General features: G+C 37.9%; 1 protein-coding gene across 1 annotated transcript in view; it reads left to right on the top strand.

Annotated features, from left to right (window-relative positions):
* Positions 1 to 16,098, top strand: part of hcn1 (hyperpolarization activated cyclic nucleotide-gated potassium channel 1) — a 67,026-nt gene extending 50,928 nt beyond the window's left edge. The window contains exons 7-8 of the mRNA XM_019253711.2: positions 7,497 to 7,661; positions 14,794 to 16,098. Of these exons, the coding sequence (XP_019109256.2) occupies positions 7,497 to 7,661; positions 14,794 to 15,908 (1,280 nt within the window). The 3' untranslated portion in view covers positions 15,909 to 16,098. The remainder of the gene's footprint in view (positions 1 to 7,496; positions 7,662 to 14,793) is intronic.
* The last annotated feature ends 3,373 nt before the right edge of the window (positions 16,099 to 19,471 follow it).

Genomic DNA, 19,471 nt, shown 5'->3' with positions numbered 1-19,471 from the left:
TAATAGTAGTTCCAAGCAGACTGAACAGTTGTGGGGAAAGATATATTATGATACTTATATATATACTCTAAATTCAACTGAGATATATGAGATATAACTTTACTGTATATGCAATTAATGTGTTTTACGGAGCAAATCCTAAATGATTAAACCTTTTAAAAAGCTAAAAGTATTGACAAACCTACAGAGAATTATCACCTGAATCTGCAGCTCCCCTATAATTTCTGGCCCACCCTTAGCTTTATGGTTTTGCTTTCACTCTCACCTCTCTTATGGCATTTTTAGCTGCAGCAGGCAATTGATTTTGATGAAAAGGCTCTAAAAACTCACTATAAATGACCTGCGCAGCACCAAACAGCAGACTGATGCTGTGAGCAACTAGCTGGAGAGCATAGTGGATCATTTAACAGTTAAAGAGTCAGATATGTCCGTTAGCTAAAAGAGAGTGGATATTGGATTGCATTCATCAAATGAATGAAGGATAATGTTGCTTCATAAGTTCTGAATGTGTAAAAAAGTAACTGTTTGCTAGCATGTTCATAAACTTAAAAGGTGATATGTCTATGTTGTGTTCACTTGTTTAACTTTTTTGTTGCTGCTGCCCACATATGGCCATCAAAATAATCCATTGCAGGTTTAAAGGTCTAGTGTTTTGGGGCGGTGGGTAGCGTAGTGGATTAAGCGGCCGCCCCGTGTGTGGAGGCTACAGTCCTCGCTGCAGCTGGTCCCGGTTCGAATCCCACATCAGACGGCCATTTAATGCGTGTCACTCCCCCTCTCTCTGCTTCCTGTCTATCTTCAGCTGTCCTATCATTAAAGGGATAAAAGGCCAAATAAATAATCTTAAAAAAAAAAAGTTTGTATCTTTTAAGTTGCATTTTTCAACCAGCTGAATACTCCTTGCCTCATCCTCACCTCCTAACTGTGTAGGAGAAACTACAGTGGGCAGCGAAATTCAAAAACATGAAAGGCCATATCTAAAGCCAGTGTTTAGTTGGTCTGTTCTGGGCTGCTGTAAAAACCTGGCTATGCAACATGATTGCATTCCTTCTGTGGATATAAAAGGCTCTTTTCTAAATGAACTTATCTTCAGGTGATTATACAGTAATGAAAACATATTATATTCCATATCTGCCATATTTTGCCTGAAGTGGAGCTGCAACAAACAATTATTTTCATAATCTATTTAATCTGCAGATTATTTTCTCAGATGATTCAAATGATAAAATGTCAGAACATAATGAAAAGCCCCCCCAAGATAACAATTTAAATTGTTTTGTCTGAGAAATAGAGTAAACCTCACCACTATGTACTTTAGTTTAATGTCCTATAACCCAAAGAAAAACACCAAATTTTCAATTATATGAGATGGAAACAAGGAATAATTGTCAGTTTAGTTTGAAAATCAACTCACTGCTCCCCTGAAACTGACCTCTGGAGACCAAATTTCTAAATCCACAAAATGTGTTGAGGCAGCTAGACAGTCGGGGATTTTTGGATTATCTTTTTCAAGCTTTGTCTAAAACATTTTAAAATATTTTGAAGGTTATTCTGTCCCACAAAATATTGAACTCAAATGTTTTTTTTCACTGTGTGCTGTGCTCTCATTCTGTGCAGAACAGAACAGCTCAGTTCATCTTGATTTAGCAGACTACGAAGGAGTTCTTAAGTGCAATTAGTAGTGGAAGAAGCATCTAAAATCAGTTAAAGGAAAAAGGAAAAAAGGGGATGTTCCCACTTGATTATTCATTTAATCTTTTAATTAAAAGATATGTGTTGTCTGTCTAAAGAAATCAGGGTTCACTGTTCATTTTGCTGTATTCTATCGGTGCCCGGCCACCTGCTGTTGCCTTCTGCCCAGCTGGTATTTTTACCCGTTTGTATGGCATTAGTAGATGAGCCCTGAGTTGGGAGCAGCTGGCTTTGCCAGGCACCTCACTCTCTCCCCTTTTTCTCCGATGATTCACACTTCCCTTACAACCAGGCCAAACCGTGGCCAGAATGAGAAATCAGTCAGGGGGACTGAGACAGAAACAGAGAGAGGGAGAGCGAGTAACAAAAAAACCAGCCCAGCCACAGGAAACTATTAGCATAGTAATGAACAGGACATCTATGAGGACAGTAGGTCACAAAGCACCCCCAACCATGGTCAATGCCACGCATGCATGCTAAAAAGGTATCATAGTAATCACTCCTGGGCCTCCGTGAATGGGATTACATATTGGTACCACACAGCTCTGTAGTGAAGTCACTCTGAGGCTGAGGGACTAATAGAGTATAATGCTAGGACAATGACAGACGGAGGATGAAAATCCCTATTGGGCTTGAATGTCTCAGTCATATGGGACTCCCTGTCTCCTTAGTCCCAGCCAGGGGAGGGGAAGAGGAAGAGGAAGAGGAGCTGGTTGCCATGAGAGTATGTGACACATGAAGTGATGGCAAATTATCCGCAATACTCCTGGGGTCAGCGGTGACGCTTTGTGGCAAGGCAACAGACGTGTCAAACTGCATCATGTGAAGTGTTACCAGGGCCTTGACTTAGACACACACAAAGACATCTACACTTACACACATAGATCTTTCAGGTGACACTGCGAAAGGTCCCTTAGAAAGAGTTGTGTTTATTCCAAGTCTGGGATTTTGACAATTTTGCTACCTGCCAAGGGACAAAAGAGTAGGCAAAAGTTGTGCTTAAATGTTGTTAATTTATTATAACAGTGGCTTGTCTTGAACTGCACCCTCAGCACATATATTCAGAGAAAGCAGGAGTATAGCTGAACATTTGAATATATTATTTCTGTACCGTAGCATTAAAACAGTGAATGTAAGCACAGTCTAAAAACAGACTTTCCAGCTATCTGTCAGCTCATTGTCAGCGTGAAGCTTTCATGTTCAAGCAATCACTCACTACTGGAGTTCAGTGCAGTCTGACAGAATGAATTAGCACAGTTTTAAAGTGCTATTCCAGCAGTGGAAAGCAAAAAAAAGCAAAAAAAAGAAAATAGACATCTCCCACTGTTGCTTGTGAAATTATTCTACCGCAGTTAAAATTAAGTTATGTGGCATTTTGACTGCCTTACAACAGAAACAAAGCAGAGCTGCTGTAGGAAGAGCAAATTCACTCAAACTCAGATATTTTGGAGAATAAATGAAGCAAGATGAAGCAGGCACAGCCTAAAAAAAGTGAGGACTAAATTCTTGGCCAACATCACAGATGCATGTGGTTTGATCTTAAATATTTTAATGTCTGGGTTGCGTTCACAGGTTGAAAGCTGGCAGGAGTTCTTATGCTTGTCGTTTTATAGGTTACTCCTACTGGCAGGTCGGGTCATCTCAGCAAAGTAAAACCTGCTGCATGTCTTGTTAAACATTTTACATATTTTGCAGGCTACTATTCATTTTGGGGGGGAAAAAATATGCTTATTCACTCTGTTATTGAGAAGATTAAAACCACTCATGTCATGTTTGTATGACAAAGATGAAGGTAGAGATAGAAGACAGTTATTTCATAATTAAATTATAATCATTTTTGTCTGTACAATTGTAAAAGCAACAAGTCGTGATTTTACAGGGGTTTACATGCTGAACTTTGTCTTCAACATGAGGTTGCCATGCAACCAGTAAAGACTTCAGCATTTTTATATTTAGTGTGCAATTATGAGAGCAAATTAACGACATGGTTTTGTTTAAATAAATGTGTTTTTCATAGTGTGAGACATTCTTTCAACCACGGTAGGGCTTTCAGGTCACGTTGGCTATAATTACAGTTATACCCAGTGATATATTTGGAGAATAGCAGATGTACAGTCGCCTACCTTGGTGCTACACCCTAACTAACTAATTGGATTGTACTGGCTGCAACTGTATAAGTGAAATGTTTCCAATATTTGCTGAACTAATTTACTGAACAATAATTAGAAGCCTTGTGAGAAAACTACATTTTAATTGGTTTCAAGGCTGTATGTTGCAGTATAGCTATGACAAGCAGTAATGTGGGGGTCATCGGCTGTGTTCAGCACAACCCTGAAGCACAACACTCACCTTTCTAGACCTGAGCCACAGATTGCTAACTGTAAAATAAGGCATTTACATTTGGATCCACACAGCACATCATGCAAGCCTTTCGATTAACCACTTTGTCTCTGTCTACGTTTCTTCTCCTTTCTGAAATTACAATACCCAGATTTTTATTTCTTCTGGTCTCTTTTTGTCTATTTGTATTAACAGAGGAACCACCCATGTGCGTAATCTCTATGGGGCACTGGGGGTCACGTACTTCCCAAATTTCAAGAGGGAAATTCAGCCCCTGAAAAAACCTAGTAGTATTTAATTACACTCACACTTTTGAGGCTATCACAAGTCTGTCAAGTCAAGGCAAACATAGTTAACAGCTATAGAACTGATATAGAACAAAATGACTGTGAATGACCAAGAGCGTAGCAGGGGTTATTGGAAGTGAACACTGTGTTTGGGTTTAACTAGTGACTGTGTTAACTGGTCCTTTTTGTGCATTATGTAAATTAAAGCCTTTACATGTCTTGAAGGTACTTTTAATGTGGGGGAAATACTGTAGGAGAGCAGAGCAGCCTGTGTTTTACATTATACATCTTATTTGGTTTAATATTCAATTTGAAAGTGGCTTACTTTTTTTTTTCTAAAAGCAATAAAGGAGCAAAAACACATTAAAGTGAGAACTTCTTTCTTGTTTTTGTCGGATAATGGACAAACTATTCCAAGAAAATGTTCTCAGTTACTTACTACTGATCACATTATTGTAAACTCAGGAGGACTTTTGTCAAGATCCTGCGGGACTGATGACTGATCAGACTGGTCAGTGGTCGGACTGTTGACATGCTGTTGACCAACAGGAGGGAGTAAAAGCACAGCCTTACTTTTTTTATTTTTTTAACTTTGCCTGTCTGACTGAAAATTTTGTCCATGCTAACACCTTATTCACACCCACAGCTTGAGAGTGTTGTTCTCACACCTTGCACACTCTGTGCTCTATTTCCATGATAGCTCGTGGCATGGCCAAGAAAGATCACACCGTGACAAGTTAACATTTAATGATTTAATGAGGGTGGAAGTTGTGCTGTAGGTTGAACGAGACTGCAAATGTGGGCGGAGGTTGAGCGATGTCGGCAGTTGAACAGGACTGAACCATAACCAAGGGGAAGTTGATACTGAAGATGGATACTGAAAAATAAAGAGAAATAAAACGCAGGACAAATTAATGTGGAATGTGTACGTTCATCCTTGTGTCACTTATTCATGAAAACACTGAGTAATGTCAGGTATAACCATCCCATATTTAGATACCTATTCACTTATTCATTGAATTTATATTCACCCATCAAACAGGTCACCCAGGTGAGAAAAAATATATTGGTTTCATTCAAAGGCAGCAAGTATTCCATCTAAGTTTACCACATGTCGTGTGAAATCATTATTGTATGGAAGTTAAACATCTCATTTAGCCCACATTTTAGGCCCCATTAATTTAGTCTGAATCAAAAGCATGACCTTTTTTCTCTCGACATGAGTTCTGTTTGCAATCATGTAATTGCTGTTCAAAAGATTTTCATACTAATGAGTATAAGGAATAATAAGCACCCTGCTAAGAGAAAATGTGCTGTCATATTTCACATCGTCTTGTAAAATATGTGTGCTGAATTAGGTTTTGCATGTGGGGTCCACACACTTGGATAGATCTGTACTTTGTACTTTTTACTCCACTACATTTATCTGACAGTTATAATAACTAGTTACCCTGCAGATTAAGATTAAGATACAAACACTGAAACATCAGCTGATAAGATCATAACAGCTGAGTCATTGAAAATTAAGCCAGTGGGACCGAACCGTTTAGGATTGTAATCCCTGAAAAGAAAGCAGTGTCTAATTGTTTCATGTCTGTGAGTTCTTCACCATTCAGCCAAAGAGAGATTACCCCTTCATTTTATGAGCAAAACTATCCACTATTTCCCAAAAAGTAAAGATTTTTTAAAAATGATTACAGATTTCCTTTACTGCACCATTAATCAACTAAATTGAAAAAAATAATAATAATTCAGATTTCAGCTTCTCGAATATGTTTTCTAGTTTCTTTAGTACTCTGACAGCAAACTGAATATGGTTGTGTTGTGAACAAAACAAGACATTTGAGGATCTCATTTTGGGCTTGGGAAAACAGTGATCAGCATTTTGTTTTATCATTTAATAGACAAAACAACAATGATAAATAGTAGAACGATTAATCCTTATAGAAAATAACCTTTAGTTCCAGTCCAAATCTCAAGACCCCTTAAATATGAAAGTACCTAACCCACAGGTTGGAAACCACTGGGCTAAACTACCTTACAGTATAGAGCAGTTAAAACTAGCTTCACCTCGACCAGCTACAACAGTAAAATGCCACAGAGGGTGCCATTTTTCTCCAGTACAAGTTAATAACTTTCCTGTTAATACTTTTGTACTTTGTAGATTTACTTGTAATAGGAGGAAGTAAAAGCACATTCCTGGGCCAGATTCAGACCTGAATTTGGTGCTTTTTCCATTCATTTGAGTTAGGGTATTATTATTTTAGTAGTATTTTGGCTGCGATGGTGCAGGCCACTGAGAGTTACAAAAACAGCCCTGCGTTTTATTTCATGTACTTGCCTTCTTTGTCTGTGTCTGGCCTCGCTGCAACGCGCTGCAAAATAGTGACAAGAAAAAGTTTCCTTTGGTTTGTGTCCAATGGTTTGAGAGGGAGAGAGCAAGCACTGGTCGAGAGACATAGACAGTGAATGAGAGTAAGGGAAAGCCAGCATCGAGAAAGCTGCTTTTACTTTTAAAGTACTTTGTACAAAGGATATGAGTAGTTGTTTCACCACACATGATGAAAAGTATTCATATACCTATTCAGGTACTGTATGTGTATATTATAGGCAGGTGTCTTTTAGGACAATCTGTCATTTGTAATCACAGTAACTATGTATGTCTAGTGATGAACATATACACAAACCAGAAACAAGATGTATGCTATGTTATTATGTGATGTTAGGGGAGCTGCGGGATTGAGTGTTATGATGCATTGTTCTGCTCTTCTACACGCTTTCTCTTCACATCTCTTCATGTAAGAAACCACTGACTGAGCAGAACACAGGGATGCTATGTAACCATACTCCTATGTACTTATTCATTACATCTGATGCATTGATGCAGTGATGCCTGCAGTGAAAGCTGACTACTGTATCGTATAATGGGACCATTAGCTCTCTGCTGGGTGATGAATTGTCTTAGTATAATTCAAGTGACAGCACCGCTAATGGGCTTCTCATTTTATTTACATTCGCATTACCTTCTCCTTCTGTACCTTTTTGTACTCAAACTTGATCTATGGTAATCTGTATTGTAATTACTGAGATAATTTCCTTTATGTCCCTCTGCTCTCTTCACTTCTGGTAGTGTTTCTTCACGTGCCAAAATATTTGTTTTGTTTTTCTACCCTACAGAAATCTGTCTGCTCACCAAGGGCAGACGAACGGCGAGTGTGCGTGCAGACACCTACTGTCGACTCTTCTCCCTCTCTGTTGACCATTTCAATGAGGTGCTAGAAGAGTACCCTATGATGCGACGCGCTTTCGAAACTGTCGCCATTGACCGATTGGACCGCATTGGTAAGACCTGCCTACACGTTATTCTTGTCCTGTCTGATTGGTCGAAACTCTTGCCTGTCATCGTGCCTTGTTGTCTTGTCTTTATCAGTATTCGTTTGCCTTCTTTCTTCATAAAAGCATTGTGTCTGCCATCTTGTGCTGCATGACCTGTATGCTATTTTTTATTATTTTTTTCTTAAACTTCCCGTCTCTGTGTCTTAAATAACATAAAACATAAAAAAAAAAAAAATGTTGTAACCAGCATTAATCCTTCTAAAGAACCAAAGTAGCGTTTTGTGGTTGGATTAACTGGAAGGCAGTGCATGTCGCTGTCCGGGAGGGAGTCAGTTCGCCCCCTCGTTGGTTTGGTGTTGACCCCCCCACTGGATGCCAGCGAGTGGATGGAAGCTAACCTCACATGCATGTGTGTCTGGCCCTCTTTCCACTCATCTGCACTCCTGGGTATGAGCAGCACCCCACCCCATATCTCAAAATCAACCAGACCCTGTCAAAAAATAAACAAAGATCAGGGCCCGGTGACATCGCCCCCACATCCATCAGGTCCAGCCCAGTTTGCCAACAGGCAGGACCTTGTATAGTTACATTCAGCTATACCCTCATAAACAATGCTTACTTATTTTCACTGTCTGGTAGAGCAACATTCATAGAAGAACTTGGCCTTGACAGATTATAGTTGAAATATAGTAAGTGATAACGATTCAGTGGATCGTTAAGGATTTGTTACAGTTTAAACAAAAGGGGCACATGTATATGAAGCAAACAGGGCAATAATTGGTTGCATTGACCCTTATGTTGCACACTCCTCTTTCAGCAGTCTGCTCTAATACTTTAATTTGAACTGGCACATTGATAAATTGTAGAAGATAATATGATGGTATCAAGGTGTTTTCAACTGACAGAAGTAGAATGTATGTCTTTGTCTTTGCTTATGTTTTGCTGCATTAGTTACATGTATCTTTTTGAATTGCTAATGTTCTCTTTTTATTACCTTTTTATATTTGAATAATATGAATTTCACGGAGAGAGAAACATTCAGGCACACTTTGTTACCTCTACATTTTCATATAGACATGTCAGTGTGTATAGTGAATATATTTTAAGTGTATAATGAAGATTATTTTCCTCATGTGTTTGATGTCTCAGATACCTACCAACCTTGTTCATTAGAGTATAAATTGATAATTCCTCAAAACTTGCAAAAGACACTGTAATGTATGAACGTGTGTGAATAGCACATGTTCATTTCACATGTCCTATAGTACATTACTGTTTTCTTTGTAGCTAAGCTACTGCCTGCTGTCAAATATAGCAGAATCAAGTTAGCGCCCTGCTGTATCTTACACTGTAATATTTGTGTATTTCCACCTGTGACAACTAGCAAACAAATCTCAGCCAGTCAGAGTGAGCTGGCAAAATAAAATCCAGTACATATACAGCAATGCCATACTAGGGGCATATGAAAGAATACTGTAAAAACACTGGTGAAAACACTGGTGTATGTTAGTGAATCATATGAATTATTAAAATAAGATTTGTAAGACTTTAATGATCCCAAACTGGGGAATATCACTTGTCTCACTTGTCACAGCAGCTTGTATACACAAGGTTGATATGAAATTACTTATAAATAAGAAATATATAAGTCCTGCTGGTATTAAAGAGTCTGACAGCTGTTGGAATGAAGAACCTGTGGTAGCACTCCTTCTTACATGGTGAGAGTAGATTGGAATAGATTATAATATAATCTAACTGCAATTAAATAACAGAAAATAAAAGATAAGAATAGAGTCTCTAAACCTGGCTAGTTATTTCTGATCTAATTCCTTAGGGAATTTTGTTATTTTGTTACATTAAGTTAACTCCAGCTCCAGATAATTGCACAATATGTGTTCATTGCATTTCCCACCTGTGTAAGGCTTGTATCTGAGTCAGCAGACAGTAATGCTAATTTATCAGGTTAGCCTATTATTTTATTTTTTTTTACATTTATTTTAAGTTTTAAACTTAATTTTCAGGTGGATACTCTCCAAATTTAATACATAATTGCTATTAAAGCAACAGGTTACAGGTGGTGGTTAACATTTTTCATTAAGTCCTACGCTTTCTAAAATACTTAAATCCTTTTGTCACAGAAATAGAAAAATTCAAAACCAATTTACAGGTAATTATTATTTCCTATGCAGAAATGGAATTTGTTAAATTGAGCATTTCTAAACGATTTATGCTCTATATCATTGGCTTTTACGGCAAATCAGCCAAACCTTTTCAGTGCGTTGCGGCTGGCTTTATCTTTAAAGCCAACTTCTTGTCAACACACTGTTGTACCTACCAATAAGACTAGAGACCACCGAGTTTGGCGATTTGTCTTTATATTAACTATAAAACAATATAACCTGGATAAAAAACTAAAAGTTGAATTTGCATAATGACAGTGTGCCAATGTTGTCTCATATCAGTGGTTAAGCTTGCAGTCTGTATCTACTTTTCTATCTGTTATTGTTGTTTTTTCTTTGTCATGGCTTTGTATTTGTGTATTATTTTGCCCGACACAGGCACATCAATATTGATTATTGATCACTGAAAATACTGTAGTGTCAGGCAAGTCAGCAGGTAGTGAACAATAGATCTGAAACAGGACCACTCTGAATCAATCAGAGTCCCTGTTGAGACAACCTTTTCTCCTCAGAGTTACGTTCAGATACAACTTTATTTTGGGTACGGAGCATAATGCTGCCTGGATTATATCAAAATATCTGACAAAACATTTAAACAAACCATTTTCTGCTAATGTTAATAGTAAACAAGTTTGCTAGACGTTATGGTATGGTTATGTCATAGTTTGGATCAGGCAAATAAAACTGCTTGTTAAAATTGAGGGAAAGAATTTGATGTCAATGTTTAAATTTTTACAAATATTGAACATTTTCACTGATTTCTAATACACAAACTTCCATCAGCCCAGACATAAACACCCACACTTTCCTCTGCACTTCACAAATGTCACGACTTCTTGCACTCACTGAATTGTGAAGTAGTTGCATGTGAGCGTAATTCACAGGAGACAAGGTTGATTTTTTTTTGGACTACCATAAAATAAAGATATAAAACAAAACATAATTTTCTTTGCCCTGTAGTGAAGTGTGTGGATTTGTGCCCTTCACAAGATACTGTATGCCCTTTGGCCTCAACAGTCCAAATCTACATTTGCCCTTTTTATGATAGCTACCAGCTTTTCTAGAGCTAACTGTTAGAAAATGAAAGCTGCCCACTCTGACTGACTCTTCTCAGAGTGAAATAGATTCGATCCATTCTTTCCAGACTAACCATGAAGGGGGTTTTGTCTCATACGAGGGAAGATACTTTGTCATGATCCGTGCTGGTTGTATCGTTTCTATATATGAACTGCATTTGGTTACATGCTTGTCTTGCTCTAAAAAGGAAAGAAAAAAGTAACCATGCTTTGAAACCAATAACGTGTTGCACATTTGACATTATCTTTTATCTATCTAAAAATTATTTGACCAGGAGTCCGTCTTGAGACGAGCACATCTCGTTTTCAAGAGTGTCCTGGCCGACGAGTAGGCATCAGGTAAACACTTTATTCCAATTCCAATATTCGAACAGGGACCAATTGACCTATAGAGGCTTGCTAAATGGATCCGGTCTCAAATTCATCCTCCAAGAATTTTACCTCTCACTGAAGTTACATTAACTGTTTAATTCCTGCATCAGTCCTTCAGATGTTTTGATGGACACATTCAAAATGTCAAAAACTGAGACAATCAAAGAAACAAAAGATCATTCAGTGTTACATGCCATGTTTATTTTGTAACTTGTGACTTCCACAGAATAATCAACTGGATTATGAACACATGCTCAGCTCTATTGGTGTGACATTTTTATTTAATCTTTGAATTCTCTGTTCAAAGTGTATTCACAGATGAAATCATGTCTGCAGAATTAGTAAAAACTTTACTAATGCAAAGCCACATACACTTTTTGTTACATGCAGGAAACCCATTTCATTATTTATTCATGTTTTCACCAAAATATATACATATATATATACATATAAACGTTTGTTTCTGATTGTCTGACTTGAAATATGGATTCTGTCTTTTGTGTAAATGTTCACTGACACTAATCAAAGGAAAGTTCATCTCATCTTCAGAAACAGAGCTACAGTAATGTCATGTTGACCACATGTGGAGGGCAAAAGTTTATTGAATCCATTAAGAATCATTTTCTCTCACACACATTTACACCAGTTATTCTCTGCAAAAAGGTTTTGATCGTAATGATGTATTAAATAATCCTCATCCTCAGAAGAACACATTTCCTGCAGTGCCTCATAAAAGAAAAAAAAACACAATTTATTACAGATAATTGGTGAAATTATTTTATTATTTAAATTATTAACTTGTAATGTTTCTATGATGTTTGTCAACATTATGATGTTTGTGTTTTGCTTGTTTCTTTATTTGTTTGTTTGGTGTGTTAGTTGGCTTTCAGACTGTTTTACAACAATTATGTTTTAGATTCCAGATATGGGTCAATTATTGTATTATTTTTTGATGTTTCTACATCATATTTATAATCAGAGTAACTAATCTGAGTTCTATTGTACCAGGAAAGAATGACTAACACAGTACTGTAACTGTATTATTTTTAAATGGTGATTTGACCCACATCTGATTTTTTATGTTTTTTACAAGTTTTATATGTTAAAAAAAACAAAACATTTATTTACTCATGAGTGGTGTTTACATTTTGTTTATGTTTTTGTTTGTTTGTTTTCATTTTGTTTTAAGGGATACTCTTTTTTACAATCTTCTGATAAAGGTTTATAGTCAGACTTTCCTAAAGTACAGTATAAATTTAAGTTATGTTATGAGTTCTGTCTACAGAGATTTGCACTGTAAAAACAATTAAACAGTCGCAGGCCAGTGTTTTCCATAGGAACAAGGTGTGCCTTGGCTTAAATCAAACTCACATGTTACTCAAAATATGTGTGTGGACATATTTCACAGGGTATTCTGGCATCTACTGTGATGTAGGTTAAGTATCACTTAACACATTCTTCAGCTCCTCCTATTGAGCTTTGTTTGGGCTGCTATACATTACTGTAAATGCATAAAAGTGATAATTTCATCTTTTGTTTTTTTCTTTTGTTTTTTCAACAGTAGGTTTACTGTATACCTATTTTAGCATTATATCCATGATGTAGCATGTGAAAATGGCAGTTTTTAGAGGATAAGATATGAAATAACTTTCTTCTTTCACAAAAAAATGTATATTAATGTAGATATAATCTAAAGGTCCATTATATTTTTTGATATGTGTCGACCTATCTTTTGCACACCCAGCAAAGCCTGAGAGAGAAAAAGAGAGATTAGAGGACAGAAGAGTGTAGAGGGGCAGCAGGAACAGAAGCAGATAAGACAGACAGCACAATGTAATACATCATAATTTTCCATTTTAAAATTGATGAAATGTCACACACTGACTGATGCCTGTTGCCCTGAAATCTACCAGCAAATCCAAGCAATTCAGATCCTCACAGGTTCTGTATTTGGAGAAAATAATAAACATGTGTTGTCCTTCCAATCTACAGAGTTTAACCCTGTCACCTTTAAAAATGCAATGCAAGCAGCCTTGTAAGTTAACAGTAGTCTTACATACGTGGTACTAGTTTTAGCCCTTAACTACCCCCTCCCTGTAGTGACTGTCACAGTCTTAATAAACCAAATCAAATGGAAGACTTGATTCTGAGAAATAGCTGCAAAATATGTCAATCCATTTTCAGCTGTGAAAGTCTTGTGTTATAGCTGAATGCATGGCTTGTTGGCAGCCTTGACAGGAGAGGAAGCTGCCAAACAAATGCCGCTCAAGTGTAAACTCAGTGCAGAAATCTTCTGCCCTCAAGGGCAGGGCTTAATGATTGACTGACTGTGGCTAAAGCCTTCAGCATACTAAAAGTCAACTCTGTCTTCTTTAACGCTTCAAAGCCTGCCAATACACAAGGTTAACAGTAATTACAGGAAACACATCCTCTAAATAAATTTGAACGCAGTCACTCAAAGAAAATATGTTGAATAGATCTTTATCGTTATTATTGTCAAATGTGGCAATTCTTTCTACAAAAGACCAGTTTCAAGGCGTCTTTTATGCTTTTAGTACAACTTAGTATTTTACCACAGTTTTGCTCCATTCCGTCAACCTTTTATTTATCATGATCCATGACATTTCCAGGCCTGTGGGCTAAAAAAGCCCTTTAGAGTTCATAAATAAAACATTTTAAAACCCAAAAGTATTATCATTATCTAGGTTTGCAGAAAAACTGTTTGTCGTTGTCTTTTGAATATTTTATTTATAAAAATGAATATGAATCATTCATTTCAGTGCAGATTTGAATAAGAATAACATAGCATTCTGTGGTAAAATGGGTAACGTTTAGTTTTATATTAGATATTTAATGTATAATTATAGATACACTGAGGTAGTGTGCTAGGAATAAATCTTTGTGGCTTCCTTTGCTTGTTTTTATTGTCACCTTGTTCGTAAAATTAAGGGGAAAAAAGGTTATTCTCAGTGTCCTTGTGATGTGTTTTAGCAGAGTTGTCATTGTGATTTAAATAGAATGTGGCTTTAAATTTATCCTTAGAGCTTCAAAAGAAAAAAAAAAAACTGTCCGGTAACATGATGTGTGGGTACAACTCATTAGTACTCTTCTGTGTTTCACTGTCTACATCAGCACCTTCACAGTCTACGCTATCACGTCACACCTTCAGTAATCTTTGTCTCCTTATGTGTCCTTCACTCCTCTCAAACCGTATATTTCCCATAGTCATTACCATTCAATGTCCTTCACACTTTATATTCAGTATGACAGACCTTAGCGGACGTGAAAAGATGCAGCTTGTAAGATTGAACCAATTTATGAATTTAGTGGCATCAAGGAGATCAAGCTTCTCTATTGGTACAAAAAAAATGCACTCAAGTCTTCCTACTAAAACATACAAGCTGCATCTTTATCATGACTGTCCTGAATCCTGCCCTTTTCCTGTGGTTTAGGGCAACCAGAGTTTGCCATGGCTTTATGTGCTTACCTCTCCTGACTGCACCCCAACAGGGAAGAAGAACTCCTTGCTGCTGCAGAAGTTTCAGAAGGACCTGAACGCCGGCGTTTTCAACACGCAGGAGAACGAGATATTGAAACAGATTATCCGTCAGGACAGGGAGATGGTGATGATGGTGGACCGCAAGCAGTCAGTCACCGGGATGATCTCAACACCAATGTCAGGAAACTCCATCATTAACTCACCAGCCCAACCGCCCTTCCCCACTGCTTTCGGCACCAATCAGCTCCAGCAGTCAGTACCCATGACCTACAGTGCTTCGGCTATTGCCAATGCTTCTGCTGCCCGTATGTTGCCAGCCGCTGCTGCTGCTGCTGCTGCAGCGCAAGGGGTTTACCCTGCTCCCAGTCTTTCCCATGGCAACCTGAATTCTTCCTTAACCAACCCACAGACCCCACTCCAGCAGCAAGGTGCGATCATGTCGCCCTGCTCCTTCACAGCTGCCATGTGTAGTCCTCCAGTGCAGACCCCTCTGGCCGGCCGGAGCTTCCAGTACGGCTCACGCACAGCCTCCCAGCTGTCACTTATCCAGCAGCCCATTGCCCAACCATCTCTACCCACACAGCAGCAGCTTGCCCAGCAGCCAGCTGCGTCAACTGCCGCCGCAGCTTCTGCGGTGCAGCAGCAGCAGCAGCAGCCGTCACCTCAGCAGCAGCAGGTCCCCTCACCTCAACGGGGAGACATCCACAAGAGCACACAGGCTCTTCAGTCAGGCAGCTTGAGTCGTGATGTTAGACACTTATCGGCCTCCCAACCATCACTGCCACATGACACATCTCTGGGGCCCAGAGCACACCCAGCCTCAGGAGACTCTCTGGCCTCCATTGTGCCACCAGCGGCAGCAGCGATCCAGGGCATGAATCTGCAGAGTGGCATCCGCACCACAGTGCCCCAGCGGGTCAATTTATTCCGCCAGATGTCGTCAGGAGCATTGCCCCCGGTGCGCTCAGCCGCGGCAGCGGCGGCAGCAGCAGCGGCTGCGGCAGCGGCAGCAGCAACATCATCCTCCTCGACCCAGCACAGGGATTCCCCCGGATCTAGGAGAGATTCTGTCCTGAGCAGTACAGAGACTGAGCAAGACAAAATGCGTTTTGCATCGAATTTATGATCCCATTTTTCCCTTTTCATTTTTTAAACTTCAGTATGTTTCAATTCATTTTTAAAAATGGAGATACAACAAAAGAGATAAAAGTGAGGAACTTCAGCATTTTTGTTTCTCTCCAACTTTCTTCTAAAATAACCTCATAGAAATCCTGTACATACAAGCCCTTGTATTATATTTTAGACACATTGTCTCCCTAAACTTAAGAATGTATATTATACAGATACATCTCTTTTCTTTTACGTTATATATATAATATATATAATATCTATACTACAAATGTATGATATATGTGTAATATATCCTAGATATATGTATATCTATATAGATAGATATATATATATGTGTATATATACTGCTATGTATGCGTGTGTGAGAGTGTGTGTGTGTGCGTGTGCATGTGACTGGCTGTGTAAAATCCAACTAGAATATTTGGCAATGGCAATTTAAAAGCTGTAGTATAAACATGAGTCTTCCTTTCTGAGAAATATAAAGAATTATATACAATGTATGACATTTTTTTTATTTTCTTTTTTCTTTTTAACTGGAATGCATCGTGGATTCTGATGACTTCTTTTTTTTTTCTTTTTTTTACCATTATGGAAGAGACAAATTATCTTCTCCTATTAAGCAGCTTTAGGCACCACTGTGGAATAATAAATGCAAGCAACTCTGACAAATAATTTCAAAAAGCACACTCATCCTGAATTTCGTGACTCTTCATTTCAGAAATCAACACAGTTACTATAACTAAGTGTTATGTTGCACTCTCAGCAACAAAAATACAGTCTGCTGAGCCACTATATCCCCACAGCGGCTCACATACAAACCATGGCAGTGTTATGGGTCCAAAGGGAATAGATAATAGAAATGCTGCTTTCGTTTTTGAGGAGAATGGAGTGTGGAGAAAGATGCGGATGGATGCTATTGTTTTCTATTTCTAATTTCAGATGGCTGAGATGTTATGTAATGTTGCTTAAAAATTCTGTGTATATTTATAATATTTATAAACTAAAGATTATCACCATTATGCAATAGACTGTGACATAAAGATTACCTATATGTGTGCTGTAAATAGTTTTGTAGATCTAGTATTTACAGATACTGTGTGGTGCATTCTCTATCATAACAATGTCTTACTTCTATCAGGAACCTGGATATCATCTATATGCGAAAAAGGTTAAGTGACAAAATACATATGTTTCATAAGAGATAAACAAACCTTAATGCAATAGCTAGCACTACTTGATGCTGAGAAATGCCTGATTGGAGGACATTTAAGAATCCCTATCTCTCTCTGTATACTATTCCTAGTCTTAGTATAGTTTTTGATTTCACATCAAGTGAACATATACAATATTTACCTACAATAGACAACTTGATTTCAAAGTCAGCCTATTGAGAGTAAACGTCTTTTCTATCACCTCATTTCTCAAAACTGCTGAGGATCATTTTAACAGCGATTCTTTGGTTTATATTACGGTCAAACAGATCTTTTTTTTTGAATGAGGCTGCAATGAGGTTCATGTTTTTTTTTTGTTTGTTTTGTTTGCTTTTAAATTTTATTTAAACTACAATTTAAATTCTATCCTTGCTCATCTGCTTCTTGAGTAAAACTGTACTGTACGCTGTCATATCACAATCACTGTAGTTGAAGAGCCTGGCATGACATTTTCTACACATATGTTATAGGTTAAAAACATCAGGTATCCAGTCGCTCAAGTGCAAGTCAGAAAAGGAAATGCTGGTTTGCATTAAGGTTTCTGTCTCGTGTAAATCCATTATGTGGGCTTACGTACTTTAAACTGACCTGGACTGATGTTGAGGCAGGGATGCAAGGTCAAGCCAGAATATTATGACTCTATCAAAAAGGATCATTTTTAATATTGTAATCAAAAAGTAACGTATTTGATGACTCAACTAAAATAAGCCAGTCATTACGGCTGACGGGCCATTTTCCTGCACATACAGGGCATTGTCGTGTGTGCACAAGGCCTTCCTGCGGTCTTCATACAGTGAGTCAAACGTGACAACATATTCTCCTGTCAGTCATGCAGAATCTCTACTTTGAGTCATAGTTTTCATGGCAACCAAATATCCCATCAGTTCAAAGTGACTAAGCCCTTTGAGATGCCGTTTTAAAAAGATTACAAGTCTTCGCTACAGATTGTGTCGATAGTGTACCAATACAGTCAACCCACCAATGTCATGAAAGCATGCACTGTCACAAATACTTAAAAAGATACTATCTCAAAAATGTTGACGTTAAATGTAATGTTAGATTATGTTTTGTTCATTGTCTGTCTGCCTAGACGTTATCTGTGTGTGAACAGAAGCATTGACTTTCCACATGGACATTCTTAAGTATTTGTGCCTAAACTATAGCCATGTTCCATCCTTTGTTATGAGTGTGAGCTCGGTGCGTACGGGAGGAAGGGAGCGGGGCACCTTCTGCACACAACTACGCATTCATTCTTACTATACTCTATGTGTTCTATGTCTCAGTGTTTTTAGGCAGGAATGGAGTAAGCAATGATGATGGCCAAATATCTCAATTTATCCAATTGGTATCTTTACTTACAATGTGAACTTCTAGAGGCAGGTTTTTTTCTAACATTGTCAGTCAAGCTATATAGAATATTTAATGAGGTCATGTACAGTTTAAAAATAAAAAAGAAGAAGAAGAAGTGCAATCTTTAGACTTGCAGTAATATCACGCTCGTTGAGACATTGTACAAATTTGGAGCACCTTTATACCTTTCTTTGTAGCTAGCCACTGATGTTTGGGTTGAATATTGATGTGTGGACGGAAACTGGCCAAAGCAAAACATTCTAAGTCATTGTCTTTGTTTTAAATTGCACTTTCTGGTTTACTACTAATAAAAAAAAATAAAAATACAGATTCTTTCAGCTAGGTTAGATGTTGAATGAGCTAGTAAGGGAGCAATATCCTCAAGAATTTGTGCTGCCCTGATCCTGTATGAGGTTCTAATGAGGGGGAGTTGTTCTATTTACAACAATGAGCGCTTAATCGTGAATATGCCATAGTGTATAGGAACTAGTACACAGTCAAGATGGATAGCAGCACTGTTAGTTTGTGCTGTTTTTGATACTTGCCTTTGGAGGGAGAGCTTCCCAAACTATGTGCTTTTTTCACTATACCAATCACAACAAACATACTGGAATGGGCATTAATGGTGATGTACAACACAAAATAATGAGCTTACATATTAGCAGCATAGAGACTCTCAACAAACCAGCACATATATTTGTATATTTCTTTTTGTTTGTTGTTTTGTTGGTTTGAGAAAAAAAAAAAGAGAGAGATGCAAAAAGAACTGAGATTATTGCCCAGAGAGGACAGACCAAATGTTTATTTGGTTTCGATGAACACAGGTTTCATATGTTTACTGATGATATGCGTAGTGGAGAGAGGGGCTACGACGAGCTGCTCGGTCCTCTTAAACCCCACTCACATGGTCATTGTTCAGCTCATTTATGTAATCCAAGACTTAGACAAAAGAACTATCAGTTGGTTACTTGATACAGATGAAAGAAAGATAAATGTA

This window comes from Larimichthys crocea, chromosome IX, assembly GCF_000972845.2.
Source record: "Larimichthys crocea isolate SSNF chromosome IX, L_crocea_2.0, whole genome shotgun sequence".
NCBI lineage: Eukaryota > Metazoa > Chordata > Actinopteri > Sciaenidae > Larimichthys > Larimichthys crocea.
The sequence above is the reverse complement of the archived record's forward strand: the minus strand, read 5'-3'. Positions and strand labels throughout refer to the sequence as shown.